At 32.6% G+C, this 13,146-nt stretch overlaps 1 protein-coding gene across 1 annotated transcript in view; it reads left to right on the top strand.

Moving 5' to 3' along the window:
• The window catches only part of LOC128392465 (zinc finger homeobox protein 3-like), a 74,547-nt gene that overhangs the window by 48,208 nt on the left and 13,193 nt on the right, over positions 1-13,146 (top strand). The window contains exon 4 of the mRNA XM_053352493.1: positions 7,637-10,613. Within this exon, the coding sequence (XP_053208468.1) occupies positions 7,736-10,613 (2,878 nt within the window). The 5' untranslated portion in view covers positions 7,637-7,735. The remainder of the gene's footprint in view (positions 1-7,636; positions 10,614-13,146) is intronic.

The following is a 13,146-nucleotide window of genomic DNA, read 5'->3' as shown; positions in this document are numbered from 1 at the left end:
CGCATGGAAATGAAAACTGACTTTACCTTTCGAAAGGTTTTTCTCATCATTTTGCTGGGAAAGTCTCCTAATTCATTACATGATTTATTGATTAATTATGCAAATTAATGACATTTAATTATCTTTACCTGATTGTAATTAATTTCCATTCGATAATCAATATTGTTCCAATTAATTTAGTTTTCACATTAATTATTTCGTTCTCATTCTTTGTCGTTGATAGTGAATAAGTCTCGTAAGTGTTGTTGGAACTTTTTCTTTGCTTGATATTAAGGGAGAAAAACAATTTCTTACCTTGACCATCTTCCCTCTTACTGGTCAAGCAAGAACAACAAAACAATAACAATGCGAAAACAGTAGCAACAATATTCCAATCGCAATTGGCTATTGTTACTGACCATTGACAAATAATATATTTAATCACCAAAATTGATCAATTTTGCTCATCTATTGTTATTCATTAGCCAAGCATTTGCAAAGCGAACTTGTTTTTCGTCCTCTTTCAATTTCGTTACAAAAGGTTTGTCTCTCTCTCTCTCTCTCGCTTCCAATTCGTTATCCTCATCTTCATCCTAATCATCTTTAGCATCTTAGTGGAGTATTAAAGGTAAATCACAAAGAAAGATGATAATGATGATGATGAAAAAAGAGAAATAATAAATTTCCAGATGACTATTTTTTTGCTTTCATCTTCTTGTGGTTTTTGTTATTGGTCAAGATGATGAGGAAGATGAAAAAAAGGTTAACCAGTTGATTGCAATCACAAATACAATTGCAATTGTTTTTTCATCTCTATGTCCACCTCTTGTCCTCCTCCTACTGTGATTTAAATGCAAAGAGTGTAAATTGTTTGCTCTTTGACCAAAAAGTAAATTTGACCCTTTTGTTTAACCATTTTCTTAAATTCAATCTCAATCTCTCTCTCTCTCTCTTTCTGCTTGACCAATGGTCATTTTATTGATAGTCGTAGTGAGAAAAGAGTAAAAAAAACTTTTGTTCAGAAATAAAATCGCCTCGAACTAATGAGAATATAATATAACTTTTGTTCTTTTCCTCATCTTCATCTTCATCTTCATCCTTTACTTTCTTTTCTTTACCTTTTCTTGACACTCTCACCAACCCACTCCCCACCTTCGTCCTCCCTCCATGTGTAATATGCTTATATGAGAGAGAGAGAGAGAGTTACTATTTATTTACAGTATTACCTTTTCAATTCTCTCTCTCTACCTGTGTGAATTTTCATCTTTTATCTTAAAGAAAACAAAAGCATCTCTTCATCTACACCTTTTTTTGTAATCATCTCCATCCTCATCATCTTTTTGTCTCTCTCTTGACTTCGTCTCCTCACAGCCTCCCCGCTTGCACCACTCCCACTATTGTTTTTCTTGAACTTTTTTGGCCTTTTTTGTGTCTATTTTATAGTCAACCTCAGGTAAGATGATGATGAGGATGATGAAGAAAAGCAAAAAAAAAAAAGATTTCTCTCTCCCTCTCCCTCTGTTGACAAACAAGCTCTCAACCTACGCTTAAAGGTTTAGTGTACCTTAAATCATGATCAAAGCAATCAAAGTGTGTGGATGTTGATTAAATCAGATTTAATTGTTTTCTGAATTAGTGGCTTGAATTTTAAATCATTGATTTACTTTATCAATTGATTAAATTAATTTTCAAGGTTATAAACCTGATAGATTTTTTTAGTTTGTTAACTGAAAATCAATCAAAAACAATTACAACAATAATAAGAAAAAAAAAGTTCATATAAATAATCAGGAAATGAATGAGTAATAATGATGATTGGAACAATTTAAACTCATCATCATGTTGTTATTATTTTTCTGCATCATTTATCCGGACTTAAAGATCATTAAAAATCATGTTAATTGTAATTGCTGACTGATGTTGGATATCAATTACAATTAACAGGGTTGATTGTTATTAAGGTTAAATTGGAAAAGATGAAGACAAAAAAAAAGAGAAATCAATGAATGTGAATTGAATAACAATATCTTTCATTTCATGAGGATGATGATGATAATTTCAACACTCAGATGAATGAATAATATTTTATTTCTGTTATTCATCATTTGTTTACCTATTATGATGATGATGATAATCATCACTATCATCAAGTTGATGAAGTTTTCATTTTCAGTGTTGCAAAAAAAACAACTACAACAAAGTATTTGAATTAGTTTTCATCATGATCTTGATCATCCTCATCCCAATGATGGAGACCTAAAACAAATAAGGTTGTTGATGTCAGGTAAAAAAACACCCTGAGGATGAAATCCTATATGAACAGATGATGAATGGTCAATTAGTTTGATGAAAAATTTGTTTCTCACCTAAACTGACACAAAGTTTCACTCTCTCTCTCTCTCTCTCTCTCTCTGGATATAACTACCTGTGTCTTTATCATCATCTTATTACAAACCACATTAGATTATCTCTCTCTCACTTTCTCTTTCTCTCTTGGTATGACCGTTAAAAAATCATGCTCACTCTTATCATCTTTTCTCTCTCTCTCTTGCCTTATCTTCCTCTACTTTCCCTCTTTCTGCATCACCTCAGCTGTAAACGTAAGGAGGAGGTGGATGAAGATGCGGATGATAATAAAGATGAAAATAAAGCAGCTAAATGGTGAAAATAAGATCTAACCAATTTGTGTAATTACATGTGCACATTATGAGTAGGAAAAGTTCCAACTGAATCAAATGATGATAATGATGAAGATAATCATGAAAACGATGAAAGGAAAAAAAACAAAGGCTCTGGAGAGAGAAAAAAGCGAGAGCGTTAAAAGATGATTATTTTAACTCGTTTGATGCTATTAGAGGAAGATAAAAGTTAATCATGGTAACCCATAGCAACGAAAGTTCATTGATGAGTGAAAATGAGTGAGAGAGAGAGAGAGAGAGAGAGATGAGGTAGCGGTGGTTGTGAAGGTATAATGATACTGATGATGATGAGAAGTAAGCAAAGCATTAAAAAAATAGAATAGAAAAAAAAATAATTGAAAAATTTTCTTTCGAAGAAAAAAAAAATAAAGTTTGATATAACTGAAGTTTCAGTGATGATAATAAGAGAAATAATAATGATAATGATGATAATGATGAAGATGGCGAGGATAAAATGCTCAAAGGAACAGGAAGAGAAGGGGAAGGTAAACCAGTGAGTTGGGGAAAGAGTTGACGATAGTGATGAGGAAGAGGGGGAAAAATTTGAAATGAGATGATGAAGAGTGGGAGTGGGAGGAGACAATAAGATCAGTAGGAGGTTCAATTTAAAGCTAAAAAACTGATTATCATTGAAAATAATAGTAAAGACATTGACTTGAAAAGGTGTGGCCTTGATTAAATTAATTGAATGAAAGTGTAAATAAAAGACCTCCCACTAATTTTCCCCCATTTCCCCTTCAATTTCACCATATTAACTCCTCCTCTCCATGATGTTACCTTTACTTTTTTCCCCTTTTCTATCATCATCATCATCATCATCGTCATTAATTGATAATGATGATGACAATAAATGTAACATCAAACAGACAAAAAAAACTCATTATTTTTCATTGGAAATTTTTCCCTTGAATGTGAATTGAGATCAATAGACACAATCAGAATCATCATGTTAATGAGAGAGTGAAAGTTTGTTTATCTCATGAAGATGAAGATAAACAATGAATACTATTAATTGTTGTGATTTGCAAGGTGAACGATGGAAAAGTCAATTGATTCCAATTTTAGATTTTCGATTCAATTTGGTTCAATATTATTTTCTAAAATTCTGCAAAAGTCTATTAAATTAAATCAACAGAATTCTGGATATCATGATGATGAATAGAATCTATCCCCTGATGAGTGTGATCTCATCATGTTCCACCAAAACCAGAATTTCTTTGGGATGATTTTCTATTCTAATTTTTCATCTCTCATTTGACTAATTTTAATTCGTGACTTTCAAAGGGCAGGGTAATAATTTCATCTTCATTTTCATCATCATCATCATCAAATTATAATTACACTTAAATGGTAATGGTAACAAAAAATAGCTCAGTGTAATTAAATTTCAATCAGAATCAAATTGGCGGCCATTTTGTTTTCATCCTCTTCATCTCAACCTTTGAAAAACAAGTAAAGTAAAAAAAAAGTGAAAAGTTTTTCAATCTAAGTTGTTGCCCATTGATGATGATGAGAGGAGGAAGATAATGATGATGAAACTTATTAAGATACCTGGATGATAATTATAATAGTAAAAGAAAGAGAAAAAAAGAAAGAGGGTGGAAGATTAAGGAAGATAATATGGTGTGTGTGTCCCTCCCTCATTCTCACTTGGAAGAAAATAATAATTTCTCCTCTGATAATAATAATCATGGAATAGAAAATATGTCAATCATTGATTAGTTTTTTCTTTTTCTTCTTCTAATCATCCAAATGATGAGAATGATGATAATTAAGGAAGAAGAGGAAGAAATAGAAAGAGAAAAGTAAATAAATTCTGTATGTGTGATTAAATGAAGATGAAAAGAAAGAGAAGATAAAATTATCATCAGCATCCGATGAGAGAGAGAGAGAGAGAGAGAGATGAAACTAAAGGTAATAATAGGTTAGAATGGTTAAGAAGGCGGAGGATAAGGTGGAGGTGGAGGCGGTGGGAGTTTAATGGTGAGAGAGAGAGAGAGAGTGATGAGTTTACATATGAAAGAGAAAACGGTTTCAGTGTTTCTCTTTCTTTTCGCATCTTCATCTTCTTAATTTTCATTACCTACGATTTTCAGTTGTTCAGAAAATTAATACTGATTGGATAGCATTTCGAGCGCAGGATCAGATGAGAGTAAATTTCATTATCATCATCATGAAGATGAGAAAAAAAACCTTGATGAGTCTTTGCTCCTTCATCTTGAATAAATAATGAAGATGAAGATGATGATTAAAGATGCAAATTAAAACATTTAACTTTGAGGCTTTGCAATGGAAAAGCATCTTTGATAATGAGAAGAAGATGAAAAAAAGGATGAGGATAATTTTTTGTCTCTTTTCATCTTAATCAAATTTTATTCGAACGAAGATGAAAGGATGATGATTGACATGATGATGATAAGGAAAAGGATATTCTTCTTCTTCTTCTTCTCTCTAAACGAAAACCCAACCTTCTTAATGGTTTGATCTTCATGAAGATCAATCTATTACATCATGTTACCTGTGATGATGAACTTGACTTTGAATCATTCTGTTTGTTTATCTTCCTCATCCTCATCTTTTGTTATTTGTTTACATTAGTAGGATAAGACGATGATGATGATGATGATGATAGTCATCTGGTATCATCAGAGAAAACAGCATTTTCTTAATCTTAATCCGAAATCAATTTCTATTTGTAATAATCAAAAAATGAAAAGAAAACATTTAAAATCAATAATAATCAATTTCTCATCTTTTTCTTCCTCTTTCTCTTTGTCTTCCTAGTCATCATCATCCCATATTGCAATTTCTCTCTCTCTCTCTCTCTCTCTCTCTTAAAGACATTGATGATGATTATGATGATCGAAGGTAAGAATTGACAAAAGAAAATAAAAATACATTAGAATAGAAAATAAACTAATATAAGTTACCTATAGTTTTCTCAAGACTTAAATTGAAAGAATATCATCTTCATCCTCATCTTGTTGATTAAGAAAAGACCATAGAGATGATGATGATGATGATGAGGAAGATGAGAAAAGAAAGAGAAAAGAAAGAGACATCTGTCAAGGTATTTGCTGTGAATTTAAGTCTAACCTTTGTCTTGATGGTTTACCTTTTATTTCTTGAAAGGGGAGGCCAGAAGATGATGATGATTATGATGATGATAAATAATAGACACACAAACATAGACAGAGAGAAAGAAAGAAGGAGAGAGAGAGAGAGACCAAAGATGACATGAGGCAGGTCATTGGCAAGAAAGAAAGAGAAAGAGAGAGAAAAGAAAGAGAAAAAAAAGAAAAATTTTCTTACCCAAAAAACATAAAAGGTTGTGTTCTAATGTTGTTATTGGTAAGATTTGAGTTTCAATTGAAAAAAATATAAGTTTTGTTGTTTAGAAAAGAAAGGAAAGAAAGAGGAAGATAAAAGACAAAAAGAAAGAGATGATGATGATGAGAGAGGGAGAGAGAAAGAGCTGAGGGTTAACCTCATATAGTAAACTAATGTGATTCTCTCTCACTAATCTGCATCTCACTTTTTTTCATCTTACTTTCTCTCTCTCTCTCTCTCTCTCTCTCTCTCTCTCTCTCTCTTCTCTCCATTTTTTTTTCTTCTTCTTCTTCTTCATCTTTTTCTTTCTTTAAGATGATGAAGATTATTTTCCCCTTCTACTTATCCAGCCCCTAGCTCTCTCTCTCTCTTTCTCTCATCTTCTTCTCTTTCTTGGACAGACTTGTTTTACGACTCCCTAATTTATCATCATCTTCCTATGCTCACTGGACTCTCTCTTTTGTCTCCCTTGAAAAGTTGCTCCTCAGTTTTACATTGAACGTCAATCGAGTCACTAAAACCCACTCTCTCTCTCTCTCTCTCTTTCTCTTCATCCCAATAATATATTTACAATAATAATAAACACGAAGAGTAAGTTAGAATAAGTAAAAATCATCCTAATCTCCATCTCATTTCTCATCCTTATCATCCTCATCTTCATCTCTATCCTTATGCCTTGTGAATGTGTCTCTTGCCTTGATCTTTGCCTTAAAAAGGTCACACCAAACAACGACAACAACAACAACCAAAATGTAAGATCTTTGAAAGAGAAACAAAAAAAAACGTTGATTGTGCCAAAGAATCAAAAACTTAATCAACTAATTTAGCTAATCAATATCTCTCCTCCGAGTGATTAAATCTCTATAATCTAAACCATAAACTGGATTAACAAATTACTCTTTTCTCTTTCTATCTCTCTTTCCAATGATAATCTTAATTCATTTGTAACTAATTGAAAACTTTTTTTTTCTCTTCTCTTTTTTTTCCAATATCTTTCTCTCTCTCTCTCTCTCTCTCTCTTGTGCTCCTCCAATTATGATCATCAACAATTAACCAACAATCAACTTTAACTGTCTCTCTGTGTTAATTGATCAACATCAACTCTTAATTGTTCATCAATATGATTAACACAATCAACAAAATCTTAATCAACGTCATCAACATTTATGGTTAACAAAATTTTTTTTTTCTTCCTCAATCTTCATCTTATATTTGTGTTTATATGTGTTCTTGTGTGGATATTGATGATTATGAAAAATTTAATCAACTAACTACCAATGGGATTTAATTGTGATTAATTTTGATTATTAATTTCCCCTCTCTGATTGTTATGCTCTTGTTAAACTTGATTAACTGTTAATCATTTATAATTTTTTTCTTCTCTTGATTAATCCAATTGGGAATCAATCATCAACAATCATGATTGCCTATTGTTAACTAATGTCATCTTTTAATTGGATTTAATCATCTCATGGGATTTAATTATTATTAATTTGTTTTCTCATCAACAACAACAACAACAACAATCACAAACTCATCATCATCATCATGGAAACTTAATTGATCCTTTTTAATCATCAATCTCATCGAATATGTGATTTGTTTGAATAATAACGCAAAAAAAAAAGTTCTAATTCCATAGAAAGAAAGTTAAACAAAACTTAAGTTCGAAGCGAGAAAATTTTTTTCTTTTCCAAGTAAACAAAAAGTTCCTTCAAGTTCCTATTATGCACAGTTACAGGGTGTTCACATTATCGGATAAATATAAGAAGATATTGAGAGATAGTCAAAGTGGTGAAAAAGATGAAGATGCTTTTAAACTTCCACCATTAGAAGATATTAAATCATGTATAACCGCTGATTCTGATCTATTGGGTAACAATTTCGATACGATAATAAACAGTGAAGATGAAATTGATCAGCAAGAAGATGGAGAAGATGAAAACACTGAGGACGAAAATGGTGATGACAATTTAACCGCCGGTGAAGAAGAAGACGAAGAAGATGATAATGAAGGCGATATCGATAATATTGAAGGTGGTCAACTCGAAGAGGATGAAGATGGTAATTGCGATGGTAATGATTTAATATCAACCAGTAATCATAAACGTAATTCCACCAATAACAATAATAATAATAATAATAACAAAAGAACTCGATCTCGACGTTATCCTAAACACAAGCCGATGGCGACAATTGGTTCACGAAAATGTCACAATAATAATAAGTTTAGGAAAAATTTGTCACCATCAACAACAACAACAACAAATAATAACAACAAGGTGACACCAACAGTGCCCGTTAAACCAATACTCATGTGCTTTATATGTAAACTATCATTTGTTTATGTTAAATCATTTACCGCTCATGCATCCGCCGAGCATAAAATAATACCAAATGATGAAGAATCGGCTCTTCTAGCCGCTAAAAATAGTTCTGCAATAATTCAAGGAGTGGGTCAAGACAAGGAGCCACTTTTATCCTTTTTAGAACCAAGATCGGAAGTTCCTGCGACAACAACCACCACCTCACAACCCTCATCACCATCACAACAACAACAACAACAACAACCACCCACCTCAAACATTGATGCATCAACATCATCATCGATTTCATCATCATCACCTTCAACATCTCAACAACAACAACAACAGTCAACCTCATCTTCAACAATAACAACAACAACAAGTTCCTCTGTCAATGGTGCCTCACCTTTAAATGGACCTCATCATCATCCTTTAAGCCAATCAATTACTACTACTAATTTAAATGTTCCAGAGAAACTTTTGTCATCATTGTCATCATCATCTTCCACCGCCACATCAAATGAAACAATTGGTGATTCCATTACAAGGTCTCATCAGCAATTAAGCTCATCAACAAAATTAACAACAACAACAACAACAAGTTCCTCAACAATCAATAAAAACAATAATAATAATAATAACAATCCAACTATGGATTTATCTTCATCATCATCGCCGTCACTTGAACAGCCGCCGCCGTCGCAGCCAATTTTTATGTCCCCTTCTAGCCTTGCATCAATCTCAACCATCTCAACCTCCACAACCACCACCTCAAGTAGTCAATCACCAAATATTAACTCACCGATATTAACTGAATCACCAATGTGCGAAACATTGAATTTAGTTTTACCAAAGAATCATAATCTAATTAACACCAATAATAATCTTAATCTTAATCCTAATCCTTCAAATAGTAAATCAAAGATGACTAATAATTCAATTGGTAATAATAACAATAATAATAAGAGCAAGAAGAAAACTCAAAATAAAGATGAAGATGGAGATAATAGTGAGATTAAGAGTAATAATAATAATAATTCAAATTCAAATTCAATTTCTAATTCAAATAATAATCGTCTAGGAATTAGTAGTGATATTAATGCAATGGATTTAAATGTTAATTCATTAACCCCTGAGCTCGCTGAACTTGCTAATCTTGAAAAGATTGCTAAAGCAGCGGTAGCCGCTTCACAACGATCAAATGAGCTATCATCTCCATCGTCATCTTCCTCATCATCGCCATCATCTTCCTCATCTCCATCTTTAGCTTTATCTTTGGTAACAACACCAATGACCAGCTTGGGTACAACAATGTCAACAACCATTGTTAATCCGGTGCTTTGTTCACCGCCCTCATCGTCAATCTCACCGGTATCAACTTTAGCCATGAAACAACAAAACTCATCACCAGCTTCCTCACCTCCAATCGGATTAACACCAACAGGTACCACAATTGGCGGTGTTACAAGTGGTACTGGTGGTGGTGCTTCTGGTATTTCAGTTCCACTTTCACCTTCAACACTTTCCTCAATGAACTCAGCAAATGTCGCCGCTGCAGTAGCCGCTGCTCTTGCCGCTGCAGCAGCTCAACAACAACAACAACAACAACAGAGTTCAAATGTTGGTCAAGCTTCTGGAACTGGAACTGGATCTTTAGTGTCAACAACACCAACAAATTATAATCCATGTTCCCATCATCCTGAAGGTGTTGAATGTCCTAAATGTGACATTGTCCTTGGCTCATCACGATCTCTAGGTGGTCATATGACCATGATGCATTCCCGTAACTCGTGTAAAACATTAAAATGTCCAAAGTGTAACTGGCATTATAAATATCAAGAAACACTGGCCATCCATATGAAAGAGAAACACCCGGAAAACGAAATGTCCTGCGTTTTCTGTTTAACCGGACAGAAACACCCGCGATTGGCTCGAGGTGAAACCTACAATTGCGGCTATAAACCTTATCGATGTGAAATTTGTAACTATTCAACAACCACCAAGGGTAACCTTTCAATTCACACTCAATCCGATAAACATGCAAATAATGTCAGAGAACTGGAAAGAAATGGCTCCCAAGCTGAAGGATTAATGCAACAATCTCAACAAGCTCTTGCCGCCGTACTTCAAGCAGCCGCTTCAACCCGTTCAATGTTATTCGGTTTACCCGCCGGTGCCGGAGGAGGCAATGGGTCAACCGGTGGTTCTAACACAGTTTCTGCTGGTCAATCGGCTTCCGGTCAACCATCATCTTCAACCCCTGGCGGAGGTCCACCTACTCCTGGACCAGGATCAACAGGTAAACTCATTTTTCCAACTCAATCAATTTTTTTTCTCAGTCACAATTAACTTTTTTTTTCATTGATTGCGAAAATTTAAATTAATCACTTATTTCAATTTACATCATTTTTTTTTTGCTTAAAGAGTAAATTGTTGATCTCTCTCACAAACAAGATTCTTGATTAGTTAATATTAATCATCAATTTTAATTTGATTACATTGAAATTTAATTAACGTGTTTACATTTGATTATTATGTTTAGTTAATTTTGTTTTCTGATATTTCAAGTTAATCAAAGTGCAAAGATTTTTAGATTTGTGTGATTTTCTTACTCACTTACAATTAACTTTTCTTAGTTAAATTGTTAGGTCCAGAGTTTTTTGTTTATCATCATCATCCTCATCTTCATCTTCATCATCTCAATCATTTTTGATTATCAACTAACTACTTTTTAATTACAAACCAACAATCAAGATGAAAACATGTTTAAGAATTGAATTGAGGAGAGATGATTAAATGTAATTATCTTATACTAATATCATAAAGAATGTTAATTTTGATCAATTTGATTCAGCAATTAAAGGTATCATCAGATTGATTAGGTTTATCTTCATTATATTACCTTGAGAGAGAGAGAGAGGGAGAGAGATGATACAATTGATGACCGAAGATGAAAAGATGACCAGGATGATGATTAGAACTTTTTTTTGCTACTTCGATATTAAATTAATATTAGTTGATGATGGAAACAAAAAAAAGTTTTTATTTTGATTGATTCTTAATCGAAATTGTTTTTACTCATAGATGATGATGATGATGATCAGGAAGATGAGAATGATGATCAGTTTGTTGTCCATTGATTTACTTCAACTCAACTGGACAAGATAAAATTTTTCATCTTATTCCCAATGAGAGATATGAACAGAGTTTCTTTTATCTTTCTCGCTCTCTCTCTCTCTCTCTCTCTCTCTCTCTCTCTCTCTATCTCTCTCTCTCTTGTCATGATGATGATGATGATCAGCATGAAACCTGACAAAAGAAATGAGATTTTTCATCTGCTTCGATTATTATAGCGAAAGAGAATGCTAATTATCATCATGATCCTGAATTTGATGATGAATTTTCATCATCAACAAGAGAAGAAAAATTTTTTATTCTCATCATGATATTGATTAACTTTTCCACCCTTGCTTCATTGATCATGGTGATAGGTAGATAAACATTGATGAAGATAAGGATGATAGTGAGTAGCGAGTTCAGCATCTTATCATCAAAGAGAAGAAAAAGTTCTAATCCAAAGCAAAATCCAAATTCGATGTTTTTTCACACTCTCTTTTCCCCTAATTATTTTCTCTCTCTTTCCATCCTAAGCATCCTCATCTTCATCTCCATCTCCATCATCATCATCATCATCATCATCATCTCTCTCTCTCTCTCTTCCTCTGATGATTATTAAAGGTTGATTGGATCAAACAAATAACAATTATTATCTTTATCATCATCGCTTCCTCTCTGTATCTTTTGTGTTGTTAATTTATTTCTCATCATCATCTTTTCATCCTCATCATTTGGGGTCGTTTGTTGTCCATATCCAAAATAATACAATTCATTTACAATAAAACGAGGGAGCCAAAAGCGAGAGAGAGAGAGAGAAACTCAATCAATTATTATTACCATTTTTACCTTATGTTACATTTTTACATATTTACAATGATTTAGGTTTTTTTTTCATGTTGATTATTTGATTTACCCCAAATAACAATACAATATAATAGTTTAAAAAGATGTCAACTAATCCCAATCATTATCATCATCCTCATCTCCATCCTCATCCTCATCTTCATTATCATTACCACTCCCTCTTCAGTTGAAGTAAAAAAAAAGTTGTTAACATTTCTCACCCTTAACCTTACCTTGAATCTCAAACAATATACCAAAAAAAAAGGTGTAAAAATAATCACACTAATCAAGAATGATAATCAAACCCAAATCAACAGATTAACAATCTTATAAATCGTTGGATTAACAAGATTTACCTGTGCTCCCTCCCTCCCTCTCCTCCTCCTTTATCCCTCCTCACTCACTCTCTCTCTCTCTCCTTATCAAGGTTATATTATTATTGTTTTGTGTCTTTCAATTGTGTTAATCTTATATACGGATTTTGATTGATTGATTGGTTTGCAGTTAATTTTAATTCAGGTAAAGAGCATCAACAAATTAATGATTAAGAAAAAAACTAAATTTTTTCATCTCTCTCTTTCCCTACACTCAAAGTTAATTGCTTTTAATAACAAAACTATACAATTAACTTTAATTTCATTTCAATCATTTAACAATCAGACTTTAAATTAAATAATCTGCTCTTAATTATTTACAATTATTGAACGATAATGAAATTCAATTAGTAAATTACTTCAATTACTTGAAATAAATTACTTTTTAATTGTCCAGTCTTGAAATGAGTTTACTTTGTTGTTGTTGTTGTTGTTGATTGATATTTAGTATTTGCAAATGGTCAAGCAAATATTGATTACAATCAACATTTATTGTCC

The sequence above is a fragment of the Panonychus citri genome, unplaced genomic scaffold, assembly GCF_014898815.1.
Source record: "Panonychus citri isolate SS breed McGregor unplaced genomic scaffold, ASM1489881v1 Contig00136, whole genome shotgun sequence".
Lineage (NCBI taxonomy): Eukaryota > Metazoa > Arthropoda > Arachnida > Trombidiformes > Tetranychidae > Panonychus > Panonychus citri.
The sequence above is the reverse complement of the archived record's forward strand: the minus strand, read 5'-3'. Positions and strand labels throughout refer to the sequence as shown.